The sequence below is a fragment of the Xenopus laevis genome, chromosome 9_10L (assembly GCF_017654675.1).
Source record: "Xenopus laevis strain J_2021 chromosome 9_10L, Xenopus_laevis_v10.1, whole genome shotgun sequence".
Classification (NCBI taxonomy): domain Eukaryota; kingdom Metazoa; phylum Chordata; class Amphibia; order Anura; family Pipidae; genus Xenopus; species Xenopus laevis.
The window spans coordinates 103,596,034-103,619,856 of NC_054387.1; the positions used below are offsets into that span (position 1 = coordinate 103,596,034).

Below are 23,823 nucleotides of genomic sequence, written 5' to 3' on the forward strand. Positions count from 1 at the left end.
CTTCCGCCAGCTATAATGAGAAAACGCCAGCTCAATGGCACTCGCGGCTTTGATTTCCGAAGTTGCCTCATGAGGAAACTTCGAAATCATAGTGCCGTAAGTGCATTGTCGCAGGTGATTTTAGTAGACGGAAGGCAAGGGGAAAGCAGTTCGGAGAGATTATCGGCCGAAAAAGAGGTGATTAGTCACTAGGCGACTAAATCTCCCCGAATCTGCCCGTGTGCCCCTGCAGAACAATTCAGTGTAAACAGATGGGTAAATAGACAGGCTGTGCACAATACACAAAACATTTTTTCAATATAGTTAGTTAGTCAGAAATGTAATGTATAAAGACTGGAGTGACTGGATGTCTAATATAATAGTTAGCTATTCCTGCTTTTCAGCTCTCTAACTCTGAGTTAGTTAGTGACTTTATGTTACATTTCTGTTCAGTGAGTTTGCAATTGATCCTCAGCATTCAGCTCAGACTCAAAAGCAACAGATATGACCCATGTGGGCCCCCCTCAGGGTTGTTGCCTGGTAACCAGTCAGTGAGAGCTGCAAAGCAGGAAGTAGTGTTCTGGCTATTATGTTACACATCCAGTCACTCCAGCCTTTATACATTACATTTTTGGCTAACTAACTATATTAGAAACATGTTTTATTTTGCACAGCCTATCTATTTACAGTTTTTATTTTTATAATGAACAATTCCTTTATAAATGTCATTTCCAGGCAATTACCAGGATGGCAAACGTTCTGCATTTTACATGCAGCAATTCCAACGAATGTGAAGGGGCAGATACAATATGGTCAGACGTCTCATTGTTGAGGGAGAGGAGATTTCCTGTGATGATGAAGCCCCTGATAATATCAAGTGGCCACTGCTTATGTCCCTACTAAACATTCACACTGTACATGTGGTGCCTGAATTCCCAGCGGTCAGGACAAGCAACTGATCCTGGAAATTTATTCCTCAGTGATCCACCAGTAGCTTTAGTAAATCAGACTCTTCCACAGACCAATGGAGTAGCCATCTCCACCTCAGTAACATGAAATAACAAGAAAGTCTGGAGAGTCTTTACAAGTGTGTAGTTTTATTATCGCACTACATGGTAACATGCACCAGAGGAAAGACCAGATGGGTCCGAAACATGTAGTGCGATAATAAAACTACACACTTGCAAAGACTCTCCAGACTTTCTTGTTATTTCAAGCAACTGATCCTCATCCTATTCACTTCTCTGTTATCTGCTTCCCTTTAATATCCGTATCGGAATTCTCCTTTGATGTAAAACTAAATATTAGCGTACATGTGACTTGATGTGTCTGATAGATGCTGCAGACTACAATGATTTTTATGAAGCCAAGCAAATATCCTCTTCAACCTGTCTGTATGCTGAAGCTGCTCTGTTCCCTGGGCCGGCACTAACTTCACTGCTGGTTATTGGGAAGAACCTTCCTAACAAGGAAAGCGGTCCCACACTACACAACACTTTCCTTCCTGCTCTGTAAAGAACATCAGAGAATTAGTCGCCTGGCGACTAATCACCTCTTCTTCGGGCCGACAATCTTTCCGAACAGCAGGGTGAGGCTCCACACCCTCTGTTCCTATGGCAACACACAACATCCACCTTCGGGAACAGCAGAGAACAGCCATGGGCTACTATGTCCCCTCCAGCATCGTTATCAATCAAGTGGCTGCAAGACTGTAAGTAGAGCTGATTTACTTATATAGGATCTATAGATAAGATAAAAGACAGCTGGGAAAGGAAACATTGGTGCCCCAGATATTGCAGAACTACAACTGCCAGCATCCTTCTTTATGTGCAGCAGAAGCTTTCTGGGAGCTGTAGTTCTGCCACATCCATAGGATGGCCCTGTGTTGCACGATGCACAATAATCATCTCATTACACAGAAGATCAGTCTATGGGAGACTGTCATAACAATCATTGTGAAGTCTTCATGAGATCATCACACTTCAGGATAACGGTATGTTTCATCGTTAAGCTCACTTTTATTATGTTATAGACTGGCTAATTCTAAGCAACTTTCAATCGGTCTTCATTTTTCCTTTTTATAGTATTTGAATTATTTGACTTTTCCAAATTTTAAATGGGGATCACTGACCCAATCTAAAAACAAATGCTCTGTAAGGGTGAGGCTAGACTGGGCGTTTTGGGGAGATTTGGTCACCGGGTGTCTTCGGAAAACGAATCGCCGCATGTGATTAGCACCGGCATTTTTTCATTTTAGCCGGCGCAGAGTGAGGGAAGGCGTTTGGGGAGATGGTCGCCGCAAAAACTCTGCACCGGCTAAAATTAAAAAACAATTCAGATAACGAATCGCCGGGTGTGATTAGCGACTGCGTTTTGTTTTGTTTTTTCATTTTAGCTGGCGCAGAGTGAGGGAAGGCGTTTAGTCGCCAGGCAACCAAATCTCCTCAAAGCGCCCAGTGTGGCCTAAACCTTAGGCTACACATATATTGTTATTGCTACTTTTTATTACTCATCTTTCTATTCAGCCCCTCTGCTATTCATATTCCAGTCTCTTATTCAAATCAGTGCATGGTTGTTAGGGTAATGTGGGCCCTAGCAACCAGACTGTTGAAATGGCAAACTGTAGAGCTGCTGGATAAAAAGTTAAATAACACTAAAACCTCAAATAATAAAAAATGAAAACCCAATTACAAATAGTCTCAGAATATCCCTCTCTACATCATACTAAAGGTGAACGCAAAGGTGAACAACCCCTTAAAGTGATTGTGCAAGTTTTAGTGAACTCATCAGGTCCCAAACCCTTTAAAAAACCACCAAAAAAAAAAATCACCTATTTCACACAAGTGGAAGTTTTTGGTTGGTTGGGGAGGAGAATAATTAGGATTTTTTTTTATCACTGAACTACACAAAGTATAATGATTAGGTATGAGGTGTGATATATGTTTAGGGCTCTTACACACGGCCGTTCCGACCTGCGCTCCCCTGCGTTCCGTTTGTTGGCGTTCAGCCGCAGGGGAGCGCAGGAATAGACGCAAGTAATGATTTGAAATGGGGCTGTACTCACTCAGGCGCGTGTAGGCGCCGAACGCAGGAAAAATGCAGCATGTTGCGTCTGAACCTGCGTTCGGCGCCTACACGCGTCTGAGTGAGTACAGCCCCATTTCAAATCATTACTTGCGTCTATTCCTGCGCTCCCCTGCGGCTGAACGCCAACAAACGGAACGCAGGGGAGCGCAGGTCGGAACGGCCGTGTGTAAGAGCCCTTAGGAATCCATAATAAATTCCAGAATCCAGAACATATTGAAATTGCTAGTTCCCTGGATTTATTGATTCGTCAGTCACTTGTTGAGGTTGAGTAGGTAAGACAGGCTACTAGTGCAGGTAAGTGGACTCCCTTTACATATACTGCACCTATTATAACCCCTGATAAATAAATAACACTGTCCCCCCACTTATATAAAGGGAATCCTAATATCACACAGGAGCCCCACTACAAAGTGTTAATATCAGCTTGGTACTTCATCTGGTCCTACCCATCGAGATCTCGTTTTACTCTCAGTTCCCCTATTAAAGTGTCCCCCAATTACTTGTTTGACTGAGAACGTTTCACGAGAAAAAATATGAAATAATCCCAATCCAAAGAATGAAAATGGTTTGTTACAATCCAACAATTCGTTCGTACGGTGTGTGTTCCTTTGTTTTACTCAATATGGCAGTTTGAACGCTGCTGTTGCCTTTCAGAAAACATTATGTGGATGTGCAGAGGAAGGAAGCTGGGTTTGATCTGGGAGCGGCAGTTAGACTTGACAGATACCGACTGTATCAGGTAAATTGAATTCAATGACATCGATGCAACATTATCAGTTTCCGCACAAGGCCCTATTCTTCATTCTATACAAACCCCAAATGCCAAATAACATATTCATTCTGAAAATCAACATAATATCTTAATGCGCCCATGCATAGTAACCCATAGCAACCGTTTAGCTTGCTTTCACCCAGTTTACCAATAGATGCTACCTGCTACGGATTACTAGTAAAAAAAAAAAAACTTGCTCTGCGAAGCTACAAATGTATTGTTATTGCTACTTTTTTTTAATTTAACGTTTTTTATTGATTTTCTTTTTATGACAAATAAAAAGTTCAATAAAGAAACAGTATATAAACAGAGGCTGGGCCCGCGGGTACCACTCCATCTCCCCTTCATAGCTCCTGATATATTCCATATCCCTGATCCAGTTCACCGGATAGTAGAGATGTAATAAGATGTGTGGCTAGCTTGCAGAATTGCTTGGCGATTGATGGGCGAATTTGCACTACGACGGGCGAATTTTGACGCCGGAGTTAAAGTCAATGGGTGTCCGAATAATGTTGACACACAACGGTTTTGAAGCCTATTGACTTTTCCAAAAAATTTTTGATGCTGGAAATGCGGAAATTTGTAGCAAATTCGCGCCTGCCAAATTTATTCGCCCATCACTACTTGGAACGTATGCCTCTGATTTTCATACCTAAGAGGATTGTATGAGGGGCCGACTGTATGGTGCAGTGGAGAACCTCAGAGTTACGTTATTGCCAGGCGCGCTCCAGCCTGTTACGCCACCTAAAACAGCGTTCGAAATGCCACCCCCCTGCCCGTCGCACTTACCTTCAAATAGCCGAGGGGGGAGCATCTCTAGCGCAGAGAGCGAAAAATGCGCTCTATGCGATAGAAAAGCCAAATTTCCCATTTAAAAAATGGAAATTCAGCTCTTAAAGTTACCTGGAGCGAGTGCCTCAACTCGCCTCATTGGTGGAGCACCCCTGGTTATTGCTACTTTTTATTACTCATCTTTCTATCCAGGCCCTCTCCTATTCATATTCCAGTCTCTTATACAAAAGTACTGCCTGGTTGCTAGGATAATTTCGACCATAGCAACCAGATAGCTGCTGAAGTTCTAGAATCGACAGCGGATAAATAAAAAGCGAAATAGTTCAGAAACCACAAATAATAAGATGTAAAAACCAATTGCAAATCGTCTCAGAATGTTACTCTCTACTAGGGTTGCCACCTTTTCTGGAAAAAAATACCTGCCTTCCTTTATATTTAACTTGTTTCCCTATTAATAACATTGGGATCAGCCATCATTTTTATAAAACAAATAAAATACCGGCCAGGTGGCTACCCTACTCTCTACATCATACTAAAAGTTCATTTAGAGGTGAACAAGCAATCTAACTGTGCTGTAGGATTATGAAGCATGGGATTAAGAAATCTATTATTATCACTGTAGAGGAGTTGGGGTGCAATAAAAAGCACTGTAGGTCTGGCAGGAGCAGGTATGAGGCAGCCATTGTGTTTGTCACTCTACTCCCATGTGTTCTGTTACCAAGCTGCACCTAATAAGAAACAATCAACAAGACCTCTGGGAAAAGACTGGTATTTACATTACTGTTCATAAAAACAGTCTCTTTGTGTAAATTCATTCAAAGATCATTCAAAGCATTAATCATAAATCAGAGGAGCTGGCACAACAAAAAGCAATTGAGCAATAGAAGTGATTGAACTGGTCTGACCTACAGTAATTCATTGTCCTTTGCCTCTTGGTTTCCCTTAAAGTCTTTTTGTTTGATGGATTTGTCCTTGTTGTTTACTATAGCTTTATATTCAGAACTAAGCAAGTCTGTTGTGAAACACATGGATATTAGATGTCAGTGAGAAGTTCCGTGACCATATAATGGCCAAATGCTTTTCTACAGATCAGGAAATTCTATAATAACTTGTGATATCCATATATTCCAATAAGGCGTACCTTATTATTTATAATATATGCTTCAAAAGAAGTTTATTTAATTGAGGTTTCAGTCCCCCAGGGTGCTTAGTGATGTCATTGGTTATAATCAGAGCTTAGTGATGTCATTTCTGTCACATGACTCCCTAAAACCTGTGTATTATAATAAATAAAGTACCCCCTGTTGCAACACATGAGGATATTACAAGTCACCTTGGAGTTCCATGACCTTCAGTCTCGTGCTTTTATATGGTCATGGAAACATATCCCTATGTTTTACAATAGGGGCTATTTTAGTTACTATATAGACTGCACACAAACATAATGAGTCACATGCATACACTCTGGAATACAGACATAATTTTAACAGTATTCTGTATTCGTAATCATATTTGTATTTGTTAGCACCCAAAAAGCCCTGATGGTCCCTGCACTCAGAGTTCCAGACAGTACTCCCTGGATAATCAGATTGAGGCCATGCTACGATTACACGCCAGCAAAGCTGATGAAGAATGGAATAGAGAACTGAACACCTTCCAAGACAGAAAACAACACGTTCAGAGAAAAATCAAAAAGAAAATAATATCGTTTAGCGGCCCTGTAAGTCCTTAACTCTGTTTCACTGATAACCCGTGTAGCACCTTTTTGGATATAAAGCTCAATAGCAGTATAATTGAGGGACCTACCCCGTATATTTGCCTCTCAACAGCATGGATTAGTCTTAAACCTTTTGTGGGCTCTTGGGTTTCCATCTTATACAATCCCAATAGGAACCTATTTTCCTAATAAAAGTTGTTTATTTACCTTTTAATTTTATTCTATCAATTGAGGTCTCATAAAAACCCTGATTATAAAATGAATTCTCTTACATTTTGCATCAAGTCCATCTTAATGGCACAAATATAAGCAACCCCCAAACAATTTATGTTACAGGAACAAAACCCCCACCTTTCTCTGAGAAGAGGACATTTTAAACAAAGGTATTTCTTTTCTCTATTGTTTGTTTAATTAAAATGTTTAAATGGCCAAATGCAGTGTTAGAAGTGGCCAGGGTCAATTGGTCAGCAGCAAAAGACCATCAAGTTAACCCCCCCCCCATGTGTTTATCAGTAGGTTTCAAGGGATCTGCTTCTCCCAACTTCCAAAAAAAATGCAGTCTGAGTAGAGCCAATACTCCAGGTACCCTCAGCCTTAGGGAAGGGCAGGAAATAGCGTTTTACGTTGCGTTTTTAAAAAAGCTCAGTCGGCATAAATACGCCACTGAAGCCACACCCCACCATCAACATGCGTTTTTCAGCACGTAGGTTTCTTTTCCCATCATGCACTTCTCATTATTCTCGTTCCCCATAATTCCGCTGGCTCGAAATAGAAAAGCTATTTAGAAATAGAAAAACTATTTACATGCAAAATGGAGCAGGAATGATTGTCAATATGCAACGTAATTACGTCACCGGCCGTAAAAATGTATATGCGTCATTTATCTTGTGAGAATTTGGACGCCATATTTAAAATATGCTGCGGATTTACATAAAGTGTGGTTTCAAACTTGCAGATCCCATGGAGTCTATTGATTTGGTAGTTTCTTGACATATTGGCGTTTCTTCTAAAAAGCGCCAATACTGGCGTCCCGTGGCGGATTTCAGCTTGCAAGCGCCCTGTGAGAATTGCCATAGTGCGTTTTCCATAAGTTTCAGTGGTAGTGCAGTATATGCGTATTTACGCCTGATGGAGCTTTTTTAAAAACGCAACGTAAAAACATGATTCAAAATGTACTTGCCAAAAACAATGCCACTTAGATTTAAACAGTAACTACTAAACACAGGCGAGTGCCTTTGTGCATTTATTCTACAATAATTTAAAATATAATATTTATAGGCCATTATTAATCACTTATTTTTATAATTATCCACCCCCCTCCCTGCAGTCTCAAATGTGATGGCTAATAGTAAGGGGGAACAACAGGAAAAAAAACACATTTAGAGCCTCTGTTATTTGGTTCTCCACTCCCCATACTAGCTGAGCACATCACTGGTTGACTACACCCAATCCTGTAGCTGGTATTATGCCTTGGAAGCTCAGCAAACATTTATCCTCAGTATACGGTGCCTGGAAAACCAATTTAAGTGCAGGGCATAATTCATTTCATGTCCTTTATCTGTCCTTAAGTGTGCATATCATTGCAAAATAAACATCATTTTTAAATTTAAATAAAAATTTACATTCAGTACACAGGGAGAGTGAAACATTTGCTATATTCTCTACTTTACTCCACAGCAGGACAGACAGCTACTGGGACCACTATCACTTGCCCCCACCTGATATTTCCCAAGGAGAATTCACAAGACTCCTTTGCTCAGCTGCAAAACTCATTGTCACCACTGTAAGTACAAAGTGACGGTGTCTTTTATTGAATAACAAGTTCTCTGCTTCTCTCACATTGGTGTTTTCTTGCCCTCCCACCACTTATTTAGCTTTTACTTAATTTATTATTAGCATCCTTTATTTACTAAATCTTTAAATTTCACATTTCAGAAACAAATGTTGATCAATCTGACATTTAGTGGTTGGAATTCAGCTCAAGACCCCAGGAGTGTAGGGCACCAGAGGTGTCAGGCCTGGATTAGAATATTCATGAAGACCTGTGGTACTTGTAGTGTACGAATGTAAACTCCCTGTGTAGCCAGTCAGATGACGATGGGCACAGCTTGAGGGTGTCGGCATGGGTTTTACCCAGGAAATATAATTTTTCATAAAATATGTGAAAATACCACGCCTGCTAGAATCATTGTTATTGATATAAATAAAATAAATAAATAAAAATAAACACAGGATACATTTAGTTCTGAAACATGGCGTTTCCACTCCACTGAGCACCTCAATAAACATGGGGGAGAAAGCAAGAGATCTGAGCAGAAAAGCATCAGGAGACCCTGCCTGCATTAGTCATTTGGTGGCACAGCAGCTGCTGTTGCAAATCATGATATTAGCAGTTTAAATGGGCTATTATCATGAAAACTGTAAATTAAAACTGAATGTAAATTGCAATAGTGCTCTGAGCGATTTGTGTGGGAGTAGTGATATCTCAACTACCTGCAGAATCATCTCTCACAGACAGAGCAAAGTATGTGCCTTTCTCCCTAAGATAATGCCATAAGCCTAAAGCAGTGATTCATTGGAACCCCAAAATGTTGTTTTCAGACTCTAATTTCAACTTTGATGATGATTCTATCCCTTATCTGCGACCCCCTAAGGTACAAGCGGTGTTTTACATACTAATGAAAATGACTAACTTATGAATGTGTCTCTCAATTTTCCTCTAGACACCGGAGGATCAAAAGCAACAGGTTCCTTCAGGCAGGAAACAATTACACTGCTCTTTACCCCATGTACCCAAAGGTTTGTGTCCTTAGAGATAAAGCTTTGTTTTAAATTGCACCAAAGCAGGTGCCCATCGCAACCAATAAGATCTTTCATTGCATTTTCTAACTTGCAATCTAACTGGTTGCTGCTGGCAGCTCCTATGTTAGAAAATTAGCCTCATTATATTGTATATATGTAATAAATATATGTAATAAATCTTACTTGGGGGGGGGGGGGTCGGCTTTGGGACCCCTATTTCCAACACATGGCCAATGTGAGAATGGCACATGGGTGCTGATGAGTTTATGAATAAAAGAGAATAAACAATTATGGAAGTTGGTTTAATGTTATTTGCAACTTTATTCATATTAATAGTTTTGTGGAATGTTTGTGTTTTCATAGTCTTTGCCCTTGTGGCTGCAAATCTGCTGCCTTTGCCACTAGTAAGGTTAATAATTAACACTATGCTATTCTGTGGCCCAAACGCAACACGTGTTTGCAAAGTTGGTACCATTGTAATTTTTTTTCATATATATTTATTGTCCAGATTCAAAATTTATAAATATATTTATAAATATATAATACATAAAAGCCATGAATATCTTGTAAACTATATCCTTATAAACGGTGAGTTCTGATGTCATCAGTTATAAACGGTGAGTTCTGATGTCATCAGTTATAAACGGTGAGTTCTGATGTCATTTCTGTCACATGACTCACTGAAACTTGTGTATTATAATAAATAAAGTACCCCAGTTGCAAAATATGAGGATATTAGAAGTTACCTCTGAGTTCCATGACCTGTATAAAAACACTCGGCCTTTGGCCTCATGTTTTCATATGGTCATGAAACTCCGCGGTAACTTATAATATCCTTATAATTTACAAGAGCGGGTACTTTATTCACTATATATCCCTGCTCAGCTGAGCCCATTGAGTTTCTGCTTCTTATGCTTTATATTCCTCTAAGTAACTGTCACTTCCATTTAGCCAGCATTAGTTTGAAAATCCCATCATCAGGGCAAGAAGCCAATGACAGCACAGGAGCATCACAGGATGAAACTATATGTATAGATGACAATGAATCAATGAATCAAAAAGTAAGTCGACATCTTTCATAATATCATAATAATAATATTATAGTTTCTGAATTATTTGCCTTCTTCTTCTGACTCTTTCCAGCTTTCAAATGAGGGTCACTGACCCCCATCTAAAACACAAATGCTCTGTGAGGCTACAAATGTATTGTTATTAATCCTTTTTATTATTCATGTTTCTATTCAGGCCCTCTCCTACTCATTTTCCAGTATCTTATTCAAATTATTGCATGGTTGCTAGGGTATTTTGGACCCTAGAAACCAGATTGCTGAAATTGCAAACTGGAGAGCCGGTAAATAAAAAGCAAAATAACTAAAAAAAAAAAACAAATAATTAAACATGAAGGTGAGAAGGCTTAACTATGTGAAGGGAAATAGAAAGTAAAAATTATGTCAAATTAAGGTGTGAGCACAAGAGAAGTTAAATTCTATGAGGTTCATTTATTGGCCTTCAAGATCACATATTGCCATGGTTTGTGTAAGGCATGAAAAAAAATAGTTTCTTAATTGTGGTTTTATTGTAATCTATTGCATTCCATCTCTCCCCCCCCCATAGTTTCTAAATACCTGATTTTAGGTGGTGAGATTTTTATTTCTTGCTTTGTTTTACCATTTTCTTTAGAACAAAATCAACAAAAATGTAATATTGATGCAATCTAGAAACCTGATAAACTAGCCACATGGACTTATCTGTAGCATCGCCACTATGTTTTGGTGTATATATTACGGGCAACCAATAAAAGTTTGTTACATTTATTCATATGTTCTTTGATCATTGTAGGCAGAATTAAGTGACACACATGAAGAAGAGGTGGATTACAAAATCACGGTTCACACAGGATCGATTTCTAAATCACAAGGAAGACAAGTCCTGTTGATAACAATGGTTGGTGAATCGGGAAGATCCAAAACGCTCTGCCTTGAGAAGTCCTCAACCAATCACTCCCCATTTTGTGCAGGACAAGTAAGACTCTATAATCTCACATATATTCACCCAAATAACTCTTGTAGTAATGAAGAACCTCATTAACCCACGTCTCACTTCTATGTAGGTTGATGTTTTTCAAATGAAAGCAAAGGATGTTGGGAAAGTCAAATATATTATCACAGGGATTCGCAGGCGAGACAAAAGTAGGTTTGTAGTTGTGTTTAATTGTATAATGCAACCATAGGTTTTCAGGTTGGCCTTGTTGCTTCACTCAGATAAGAGTGAAATGAACTGGAGTAGACTTTTTTGTTAGCCATCGCTAATTGTATTTGGGACTGATTTTATAGTATTATTTCAACCCTTCCCTGTGTATATTACAAATAGTAGTTAGCACAATGAGTAGTTAACACAAATAGTAGTTAGCACAAAGAGTAGTTTGCACAAAGAGTAGTTTGCACAAGTAGTTAGCACAAAGAGTAGTTAGCACAAAGAGTAGTTAGCACAAAGAGTAGTTAGCACAAAGAGTAGTTAGCACAATGAGTAGTTAGCACAATGAGTAGTTAGCACAACGAGTAGTTAGCACAAAGAGTAGCTAGCACAAATATTAGTTAGGACAATGAGTATTTAGCACAAGTTAAGTTTAGGACAACAGGGTGCAAGTATTATAATGGTCACTTACCTTTGCAATAACTTGAAAAAGGGTCTATGAGAGCCGGAAAACTTGCTTCTTTGTTGTGATTTGTCATGGGCATTTAGATCTTTAAATTTAGATGTTTAAATAAATTCATTTGTATACTGGGACACTAGCAAAGAAGCTCAAATATTAGGTTAATTTATTAACATATCCTCCACCACCAGTGGTGTAACTGGACAATACTGGGCCCGGCAGCAAATTAATTTTCGGGGAAGTGAAAAGGGTCAGATTAACCCATCACTACCCCCAACATATCCAGAGGTTGTAAGAGCACTTGAGAAAGGGGTAACCACAAAGCGTTGTGTGGAGATCTCAATAAAACACCCTAAGGATTTCAGCACATTTGCTGGTGTGAGTGCCATCTGATTTTCTTTTGCTATATATATGCAGAGGTTGACCTGTTTTATCAATTTAGGGATTATTTACTAAAAGACAAATTTATCTAATTTTTTTATTAAACAAAGCTCGACCAAACTCCCATACACAATTTTGTCCTGTGTGATTTTTTCGGACTTTTCTCCTGAATTGCTTGATATTTTTGGGTTATTGCCTGAAAATCCTGAATGTTCAGTTTAGCTGGCTAAACCCAGTGCCGGCCTTTATATTGGGATAGGGACATCTGCCATTGGCTTATACAGGACCTCGATGGGTTTGAGACGCTGGGTTTTCAGATTCAGGCTTTTTGCAGCATCGAGGTATAGTTTTTGTCTCAAAAAGCCTGAATAGAGAGTTTTAGTATATAACCCTCTATACATTGAAATGGCTCATTAATTACGCGGTCCCCTGTACCTCTTGCCCCCCCCTGCAACCTCAGGGTCTGCTTCCTCTGTACTTATGTCCCCTACCCACCATATGGATTATAAGTAGATAACACTTATTTCTATTTTTGTGAGTAAATATCTACTTCTGTTTTCAGTGTTGACATTAGAATATTACAATGTTTATGGACTTAGAGATATATTAAGCAAAATAAGACACTGGTTTATATGCAGATCACATGTAGATGTAGATGAGGAGGGTTGGGCTGTAATAACATCACAGTCACTAGAACCATACTCTTGACTTAATTGTAATAGAATAAGCAACGGAATAATAGCAGCAGACACCAAAAAATAATCAGTTTCACCTTGTAAGGTTGCAGGTATTACTGTAGAACAATCACTGTGAGGAAGAACACAGATGAGGTCTATTTGTTCCCCTGCAACCGTTGGTTTGCCTCTGCCAATACTGTTGTGCATGGTGCACCATACTGCATGGAATGGAGTCCAGTAGAGGATGAGGAGGATACATCAAAAGGTAAAAAATGTTTTTCAGATAAAGTTAAGTTTCCATTAATCTTATAAAACCTATTTATAAATGGTGGGTGGAGAAACAATGTATTATATATTTTCTTCAGGCCTTCAAAACATGAAGCCAAAACCTGATAAACTACAGCAGTCTAGTATATTGGCCAAAGCATACAAATATGATGTGACATCTCAGCAGACATGTGAAGAGGTGGAGATCTTACAAAGTGTATCCAATGATGCAGAACCGACTGAAAAAGAGCATCAATCTTATGGTTTAAAGAAAGAAACCTCTTCCAAAGCTGAAATAAACATGACAGATCCAAGTGCTTTACTCAACAAAAACTCATCAAAGCCAGTTAGAAAGTGTAGTACAAATGGGTCAAGCACACAAGGCTCTAGACTAACCTCTTCAGCAGCAGAGAACCCATGCGATGATCTACACAAGAGCACAACTAGTGACACATCTCTGCAGGGTGAAGACAATAGAGACTATAGGAAGGATGAACCTCAATCTGGAAAGGCAAGCATTCCAGCAAGCTACATTTTCTTCTCTCTTGACATACGGAATATTTCCACACCTGATGCTGAGCCTGTGGGACATTCATGGATAGAAGATAGCATTAACTCTAACTATAAACACAAACCCAAACTGGCAACACCTGACAACAAGGCTCAAATAGAACCTTCTTCTTCCTCTGGAACTCATTTAGACGAGGGGATTAATAGGAATAGCTCACAGTTCACCTTATTACAACAAATTCTTTCAGACCCAGCAGTCAATTCATCTACTGCTTCAGATTCGTACCCTATTTACAGCAGCCCAGAGGAACAGGAAAACGCACAAATTACGGTTTCTCGTTCTGACCGACTATTCTCTGAGGAGAATATTATCCCAAGTGCTGATATTGGGCAGACATCTTCTAGTCAATGCCAGCATTCTAGTCCCACCACACAGACATCAGGTTGTCCACCTGAAGAAGATCAGGGCAGTTTTGTGTCAGATACAACCCTGGATGAGGAATACCTGTTCTCTGACACATCTCTCATGTTAAGTTTATCTGATGAGAATTCTGAAAATCTCTCTTCTCAGTCGGAGGCTGAGGGTGCAAGCAATCGGTCAGCAGACAAGCACAGGGTAAGAACTAGCTCCTTGTTCTTTGCCCCTATTTTCTTTTCACCCTACCATTATACAGATGGAGCAGTGGGTACTGCATACTAGCTAAATAATTATGGTAACCAGTTCAAAGAATGGAGTTCCCACATTTGGTGATCATGATGGTATGCAAGTGCAAGTACTCTACACTTAATCTGTATGCCAGTTTCTATCTACTTTTGGTGATCATGATGTTATGTAAGTACAAGTACCCTATGCTCCATCTGTATGCTAGTTTCTACCTACTTTTGGTGATTATAATGGTATGTAAGTGCAAGTACCCTATGCTCCATCTGTATGCTCATTGCTAATTACCGTGGCACTCAAGCAATACCCAGCACATTTTTTCAGAAATCTAAGTGCTCTTTGTCCCTATTTTCTTTAAACCCTACTATTATACAGATGGAGCAGTGGGTACTGCAAACTAGCCAAATTATGGTAACCAGTTCAAAGAATGGACTTCCCACATTTGGTGATCATGATGGTATGCAAGTGCAAGTACTCTACGCTCCATATGTATGCTAGTTTCAACCTACTTTTGATGATCACAATAGTATGCAAGTGCAAGTACCCTATGCTCCATCTGTATGCTAGTTTCTAATTACTGTTGGTGATCATGATGGTATGTAAGTGCAAGTACCCTATGCTCCATCTGTATGCTCTTTTCTAATTACTTTTGGTGATTATAAATGGTATGTAAGTGCAAGTACCCTATGCTCCATCTGTATGCTCATTCCTTATTACTGTGGCACTCAAGCAATACCCAGCACATTTTTTTCAGAGATCTAAGTGGTCATTTATAATGGGGGTCTTGCTGCTCTCTGCACCTGAGCGAGGTGGAGGTCAGGGTGCACAGTGCAAAATACATGGTGGCCAAGTTGTGGCTAAATACTACTATATTTAAAGCCCTCCAATTTCTATAATGTTTTTTGCTTGTTCTAAGATTAAAAGTGATGCTCAGTATGTTATAGATTGACCTCCTTATAAGGCAACATTTAATTTGTTTTAAACATTAATGCTCTTAAGGGGGTTATGTAATAAAAGGCACGAAGTTTACCCTGGAACAGTAACCTATAGCAACCAATCAACAGGTAGCATTTACTGGTTTTCTGTTTAGAAGCAATCATCCTATTGGTTGTTATTGGTTACTGCTCCTGGGCAAACTTTGTTCCTTTTATTACATATGGAGGTTATTTCGCCAATTTCCAGTTAGGCTGCAGGGGTTCCTGATCCCCAAGCAGAAAAATAAGTAAATAAAATAAGTGCCTGGTTGCTAGGGTAAATACGCCTGAGAAACCAGATTATCATTGAAATTCCAAGCCAGAGGGCTGCAGTACAAAACAAAATGTTAATGCTAGAATAGTAGTAGTGTCTACATCATACTAAAAGTTCATTTATAACCTTATAATACACAAAAGCCATGAATATTCTGTAAATTATATCCTTATAAACGGTGAGTTCTGATGTCATCAGTTATAAACGGTGAGTTGTGATGTAATTTCTGTCACATGATTCACTGAAACTTGTGTATTATAATAAATAAAGTACCCCCAGTTGCAAAATATGAGGATATTAGAAGTTACCTCGGAGTTCCATGTATAAAAACACTCGGCCTCGCTTTTTTATATGGTCATGAAACTCCTTGGTAACTTATAATATCCTTATATTTTACAAGAGGGGGTACTTTATTCACTATATAAAACAGACCTGTAAAGGAAAATCACAGAAGCGTGCATGACATTGTGGGAAACAGAGTATTGGCTGGAGGAGATCACTTCTATTGCTACATTTGCTCAACTTACAGTATATACTGTATAGAGTCAGAACAAACAGTGAAGAGAATAGCAAAAGACACACTGCTTTTATCATTGTCTTTAAGGTCATTGAAAATGTGTATTTTGGTATGTTCCTTAGAATTTGCTTTCATTAAGAAAAATGTTCATTTTAGTTTTACAACCATTTGAAGAAATCCTATCAATAAAGGCAAGCTATAATTAAAGGGAACATTATTATTATAATATTAAATAACTAAACATTCTATAATTGTAATGGTTTCAGGGGTAGTGTTTGGTGCACTAATGTCCTCCAAGGTCCAAATTATGGTTCATTTGGGGTTTGGCACACACCCTATCATTTCAGTACTATATGGTATATGTTGCTCTCTCTCCATTTGACTAAACCTGACTCTCAGCCTACACTGTAATATTGCTTCCATTCATTAAAATGTCTGTTTTTATTTGCAGGAAGGGGCTTTCAAACCTGTGCAGAAGACCCCTACAAAGGTCAATAGCGAAATGGCCCAGATTTTCCAAAAAGCTTTGGATGCAGTAGAAAGAGAAGACAGTACTAAGCTTAAGCATATGTGTGAACAGCACTTTTTTCTCCTCAGGTACATGTGCAAATTTATGTGGCTTTACAAAGACACCTTAGGGTATAAACACACATTTGATATTACTATGCATGTTATAAAACAAAGATGTTGAACTATTGAGTATTGGTGTATTAAAAAATGCACCACTATATATAGTAACATAGTAAATAAGGTTGAAAAAAGACACACATCCATCAAGTTCAACCTTTTATATATATATATATGGGTTCCAAATGGTTCCAGCACTCCAACGCTGAGATATAATTAACCCAGATGCTATTCCATGCCAAATATTCAGTATTCCACAGGAGTAGGAATGTACACTGGGATTTTAAAATTCTTAATCTTTATTTATTCATACCTTAAAAGAAAACAGGTTGTGTATATATATATATTTATCCTTTATTGAGTTCAGCTTCGTACTGAAGGGTGAACAAAAATGGAGGATTGCACCAGTGTAGTTACAAATGTATTTGTAAATAAATCTACTCCATGTTTGGTCCCTGCGAGGTATGTTGGTTATTGTACTCCCAGTGCTTACGGGAAAAAAATATTTTGAATACGTTAAAATCCATCCTCTCTAGAACAAAGAATGTGAAGTTGGATTTTTATTCTGCATTTTAATTGGTGGGATGTGACGCATTCATTGGACCAGAGATCGTGATGTGCAGGTCGAGAAAACCTCGATTCGATCCTGCTCGCACCTGGCTTCCCCCTCCATTTATAGACTCGCGCTGACTGACCCTGCCAATTGTGTCACAAAAGAGGCGGGGCAGACGCAAGCCTATAAAACAAAGTCGGAAAGTCTAAAGTAGCGGACGGGGAGAGCAGACAGAAGCACTGAACCAGCCCAAGACCTGCAAGAGGAGCAGCGAGGTCGGCTAGAACTCGCCCGACCCCCGGGTAAACCTACGGGTCCCAGGCCGGCCCACACATCACTAATCAGCAACTATCAAACATTGTTGCTTTCTGAATCCCCAGTGTTGTTGGACTAGGCCATCCTTCATGTTTTAGCACTTGATCATATGCTCAAGTACGTGAGGATTGTATTCAAGCAATATTTGGGAAAGGAATTGTTGAGCCAAAAGGTTTACATTCCCTCAGCTACAGTTTTATGGGCAGCATTGAACTACTAAATAGAATGTCATCAGCTAATTTAGTATCTTTTTTTTTCTTGTTTAGTTCTACAGACAAGGAAGGTAGGACCCTGCTACATCATGCAGCTTCTCGTGACAAAACTGCAATATGCCAGGTATTCCAGAGACAGATGTACTTTGCTGTAATCCAGCATTCTAGTGTTCAAGAGCTAAATCACTTAAAGGAACAGTAACACCAAAAAATGAAAGTGACTTAAAGTAATGAAAATATAATTTACTGTTGCGCTTCACTGGTAAAACTGGTGTGTTTGCTTCAGAAACACAATTATATTTTTTATAAACAAGCTGCTGTGTAGCCTTGGGGGCAGCCATTCAAAGATGAGAAAGTAGAAAAGGCACAGAATACACAGCAGATAACAGATAAGCTATATAGTATACAATGGGATTCTTCAGAACCTATCTGTTATCTACTGTGTATCCTGTGCTTGAATGCAGGTCCGGACTGAGAATTAAAATAGGCCCTGACATTTCAGGTACACAGAGGCCCACGTATAGTCCCAAACAGCCCCAATCAGCCCACTAAATACTGACTTTCTATGGGATCTTATAGCAGTTCCTCTGGCATTTGCCAGAACCCACAGATTGCCAATCCGGGCCTGCTTGAATGGCTGCCCCCATGGCTTCACAACAGCTTGTTTATATAAACTATAGTAGAGTTTCTAAAGCAAACACATGAGTTTTACCAGTGCAGGGAAACCATACATTATAATTTCATAACTTCAGGACACTTTTTTTGGTGTTACTGTTCCTTTAATCATATAATTCGTTGTTGCTTCAGTACACAGATGTACCCTACTATATGCATTTAACATTACTGTCATCAGAATTGCTGTATTCTGTTTTGCTTCCGCTTCAGCTTCTCCTGGACAGCACTATTGGGCTGATGAATATAGACAGACAAGATACATTTGGAAAGACAGCGTTGCATTATGCTGTACAAAATGGCAGCAGCGGGACGATAAAAGTACTTGTGAACAACAGAGCAAATTATGACATTCCAGATGGATATTCCAGGACTGTTCTGGATGCTGCACTCCAAAAGCTTCATGAAGTCTCAAATAAAGACTGATATCGCCAATTGTATTTTGCAAGGTAGGAGCTCACTTAGAAATCAATTGTTAAGCCTTTTCTCTTTACTGTATCCCAGTCAACCCTGGATTTGTAAAGGGTCTTTGCTGATAGGACAAGCTGCCCAACTCTCTGGGTATTTCGAGTATCTGCTGCTGAGGTTGCATGCATCTGTAGGCCACAATCCTGAGTTATGGTCTAGTCCAGGGCTGTCCAACTGGAGATCCTTGGGCTGGATGTGGCTGTCCAAGGATTTCTATGGTCTTCAGTCTGCTAAAAGGCTACATAGAGTTAATTGTGTGACATTATGATTTTAATATAATCTGTCCCTCTAATACGCTGTATGAGACATAATCAGCCTATGGCATATAATAAGTAGGACACTACTCTAGTCTTACATATAGGAGACTGCATTTCATACATTTTTAGAAAAGACTCAGGGTAGAGTCCTGCAGCGGGTCAGGTTCTACCTGCAAAAACCTGCGGTACCCTGCGGGTTGCAGGTACAAGTTCCAGGTGTGGGTATAGACGCGGGTCGGTAGTTCTGCGGGTTGCGAGTTGCGCTGCAGGTCTTCTCAATAGCGATTTTTACTCCTTTTTTCTGATCACGTCTACTTCCGATGATCTCACTTCTGGTTTACAATAGAACTTCCTGATTCTTGATGGTCAGCGGGTCGCGGGTCCGGGTTGCGGATACGATACTTGCGGGTCAGGTAGCGGATACGAGCTACCTGGTCCTGCACGGGTCCAAAAAATGGAGGGCACAGAGGGCAAGCTCATTGCACAACCAACTCCTGTTATACAGTCTGGTTACACAATAGAGTGTTTAAAGAATGTGACTGCTATTCTTTCCTAACTTATGAGTCTCTTAGCAACAATGGGCAAATCTAGACCTCAGCAGTAGCCCAGGTGAGTCCAAATCGTGTTCACAAAAGTGCTGTGCTGAAGGGGAGGATGGACATGGGTTTCACTAACAGCAGATCTCTGATTCGCTACAATTTTGTGTTTCAGGTCAAGTTTTCTTCAAATATAACGGAAAAAGTATCTTCAAAAGCAGTTCAAGGATTGTTTGGATTTATTACTTAACAGTAATCAAGTCAATATTGCAAGATGGATACAACGTGGGTTCTTTTTAGTTGCATTTAAGTACGCTGAAAAACCCACTGCAACTAGTTCTCCAGCAGAATAGTCCATGCTGTGGTGCCTCGTAATTCATGCCCTATGACTTTATTTCAACCACTTTCTTTTCATTTCTCTTTTATCCCTCCATACTCCTGGTCAATTCTCTTTTTTCCCTTCTATCCCATGGAACTTGGTGGCAGTACAAAATGACCTTCTTTCTGGCTGTTGATGATTCAGGCCTTTGGTATCCTCCTCCCATGAGAGCCAATCCAGTCCGATCCTTGTGATGTTATTTGCTGGTGCTAGAAAAAAGCATGATGGTACAGCCAGCAGTGAAGAGTTGTATTGAATGTATAGAAAGTATTGAACCTTTTTAAATAAATGTAAAATAAATGCACTGCTTATACCTGAGGATATTATTAACAAAAAAAACTCAAAGCTTCTTACGATTATTGAATGTGCAGCAGCTCAGGACACCAGAAATCATGACAACGTCATTAAAGGGGTGGTTCGCCCTTAAATTATGTTATAGAATGGCTAATTCTAAGCTACTTTTCAATTGACCTTTTTTTCTATTTTTAAAGTTTTTGAATTATTTGCCTTCTTCTGTACTTTCCATCTTTCAAATGGGGGGTCACTGGTCCAATCTAAGAACAAATGTTCTTTAAAGGAGAAGGAAAGGCTACAATTAAGTAAGCTTTATCAGAAAGGTCTATATAAATACACCAGTAAACCCTCAAAGTAATGCTGCTCTGAGTCCTCTGTCAAAAGAAACACTGCATTTCTTTCTATTGTGTACACATGGGCTTCTGTATCAGACTTCCTGTTTTCAGCATAAACCTCCAGGGCTAGGGCTTGAGCATGCTCAGTTTGCTCCTCTCTCCCTTCTCCCATCCCTGCTGTAATCTGAGCCCAGAGCTATGAGTGAGCAGGGAGAGACTCAAGTAGGAAGTGATGTCACACCAAGCCAATATGGCAGCTGCTATCCTAAACAAACAGAGAACACTTCAAGAGCTGTTTACCCAAGTATGCTAAAGCATTCTGCAGAAAAAATTTAGTCTTATAGATTGTACTATTGAGCTAATCTATTGGCAATAAACTGCTTCAGTAGCTTTCCTTCTTCTTTAAGGCTACAGATTTATAGCTATTGCTATGTTTTATTGCTCATCTTTCTATTCAGCCCTCTCCATATTCCAGTCTCTTATTCCAATCAATACATGGTTGCTAGGGCAATTTGGACCCTAGCAATCAGACTGCTGAAATTGCAAACTAGAAAGCTGTTGTGTAGAAAGCTAAATAACTCAAAAACCATAAAAAAAATGAAAACCAATTGAAAATTGTCTCTCTACGTCATACTAAAGGTTAATTTAAAGGTGAACAACCCCTTTAAGACAAATCAGTTTCCTCATTTGATGTGATGTCCAAGCACAAAGATCTTTACAACAGAATAAAATATTCTCTTTTCTACAATAGATTCTACGGCCGTATTTCATAGAAGGAATAAAGCAGCACTTTCACACTTATTTGAATGTAACAATAAAGTTTAATACTAACATTATCACCCAAGGTAAAATACAATTTTATTATAATTTTATCACCTAAAAATGCCTGTTATTTTGCCAGGTAACGGTGTGTGTTAAATTATTTAACATGTAGTGGAATGAATAGATCACTAGATGAGCCCAACATTCAAGTTGTAGCAACAGATATAAATACCATCCAATGTGTGTCCAGTTGACTAGAATTCCAGTCTCAGTCTTTATATTGTGAGGGCAAAATGTCAGTTTTATCTGCAGTTTTAACCCTTAGTGTAAGTCCACACTGGGCGTTTTGGGGAGATTTGGTCACCTGGCGACTAATCGCCTCGTCTTTGCGGTGACCAATCTCCCCAAATGCCTTCCCTGACTTAAATTGAAAACGGCTTAAAATGAAAAAAAAAACACTGGCGCTAATCAGACGCGGCGGTTCGTCGCCCGCAGTTGTCTCACGAGGAAACTTCGGGCAAATTCGGAAAACGAATAGCCGCGTGTGATTAGCGTGTTTTCATTTTAGTTGGCGCAGAGTGAGGGAAGGCATTTGGGGAGATTGATCGCCGCAAAAACGAGGCGATTAGTCGACAGGTGACCAAATCTCCCCAAAACACCCAGTGTGGCCTTACCCTTACATAGAAGACATTGTGGGTGCCCAGGGCCTTCACAATTCAGCCACATATAAAATAAAATAGCTAAATTGTCATTTACTTCCCCTTCCCCATAAGTAAAGAAACTGTCTGTGCAATATATTGAGCTGATCAGCAGGACAATTATTTATAATGTGGAACACGGCAATAAGATAAGAGTCTAAGTTGTATCACAACAGCAGCTAGGATGTCATAAGTAGCACAATCATAACAAAACATTTAATAAATAAGAGTGAACATACAGTACATAACCAGTTAACAAAAACTGAATAAACAAATGTGACATTATTTTTTTTTCTGTGATATTTTTATATAAGAGCACTGAAATGAAAAACATTTTTATTTTGTGTGTGTCATTGTTATAGCCCTATTGCAAGTGATCCTGACCAGTGGCTGGTTACATATTGCTCCCAGTGACCTCAAAGCAGCTGCTTGTTTTTCCATTTCAGACTTGGAGGCAAGTTTTAGTTGCATAAAAACCCGATTTATAGCCAACCAGAGCCTCCTGTAGGATATCAGTCCACATAGGAACTACCAATTGTCAATCACAGCCCTTATGTTGCTCTCCATTTTTCTTTTTTTTTCCATTTGAATGTGTCTCACAAGTAAAAAAGGTTGGCTGTTGCGATCACCCCCACACTTTATTGTAGTAGTAGTGGAGGTAGAATCATGCTCCAGGGCTGCTTTTTATCAACAGGAAACAGACCCCTTGTTAAAATACAGAAAAGATTATGCAAAATACAAGGAAATACTGCAAGAGAACCTTTGTTCTTGTTTTCTATAAACTGAAGCATCAGCAGAGGTTCATGTTTCAGCAAAGCAATGATCCCAAACACAAGGTAACAAAAAGGGACTGTCCTATGATTCCACAGTCAAAGCTCTGATCTTAAAGGAGAATTAACCCCTAAAAATGATTGTGGCTAAAAATGCCATATTTTATATACCGAGCTTATTGCACCAGCCTAAAGTTTCAGCTTGTCAATAACAGCAATGATCCAGGACTTCAAACTTGTCACAGGGGGTCACCATCTTGGAAAGTGTCTGTGACACTCACATACTCAGTGGGCTCTGAGCAGCTGTTGAGAAGCTAAGCTTAGGGATCGCTGCAAATTATCAAGCAGAAAATGAGGTTTGTCTGTAATATAAACTGATGCTACAGGGCTGATTATTAAATTCTGATGCTAATTGCCCTGGTTTCTGTGCTGCCATGTAGTAATTATCTCTATTAATTACTAATCAGCCCTATATTGTGACATTTATATTCTATGTGTACTGTATATTGTGAGTGGGTCCCTAAGCTCAGTAAGTGACAGCAGCACAGAGCATGTGCAGTGAATCAGCAGAAAAGAAGATGGGGAGCTACTGGGGCATCTTTGGAGACACAGATCTTTACTGATAAAGGGTTGTGGTTGCCTTGGGCTGGTAAAGAAGCCCAAAACATAATGTACAACATTTCTAGCCTACTTCTTTAGTTTTTCTTTAAAGGGGTGGTTCACCTTTAAGTTAAATTTTAGTATGTTATAGAATGGCCACTTCTAAGCAACTAAGTTGGTCTTCATGTTTATTTTCATAGTTTTTCAATTATTTTCCTTCTTTTTCTGACTTTTTTCAGTTTTCAAATGGGGGTCACTGACCCCATCAAAAAACGAATGCTC

General features: G+C 39.3%; 1 protein-coding gene across 1 annotated transcript; it reads left to right on the top strand.

The window, feature by feature from the left end:
* Positions 1 to 1,214: 1,214 nt before the first annotated feature.
* Positions 1,215 to 20,548, top strand: LOC108701546. Its single transcript, XM_018236343.2, has 15 exons — positions 1,215 to 1,690; positions 3,721 to 3,805; positions 6,156 to 6,350; positions 6,684 to 6,730; positions 8,025 to 8,130; positions 9,071 to 9,146; positions 10,101 to 10,210; positions 10,989 to 11,171; positions 11,260 to 11,338; positions 12,964 to 13,125; positions 13,226 to 14,253; positions 16,515 to 16,660; positions 17,825 to 17,894; positions 18,656 to 18,891; positions 19,879 to 20,548. Exons 1-14 carry the CDS (start codon positions 1,593 to 1,595, stop codon positions 18,866 to 18,868), a joined length of 2,598 nt encoding a protein of 865 aa, XP_018091832.1. The 5' UTR covers positions 1,215 to 1,592; the 3' UTR covers positions 18,869 to 18,891; positions 19,879 to 20,548.
* The last annotated feature ends 3,275 nt before the right edge of the window (positions 20,549 to 23,823 follow it).

Coding starts and splice junctions, on each gene's coding strand:
- LOC108701546 (XM_018236343.2), top strand. CDS start 1,593: ATGGCAACACACAACATCCACCTTCGGGAACAGCAGAGAACAGCCATG. Junction 10,211..10,988: donor ATGAATCAATGAATCAAAAA/GTAAGTCGACAT, acceptor TGATCATTGTAG/GCAGAATTAAGTGACACACA. Junction 11,339..12,963: donor GATTCGCAGGCGAGACAAAA/GTAGGTTTGTAG, acceptor TCACCTTGTAAG/GTTGCAGGTATTACTGTAGA.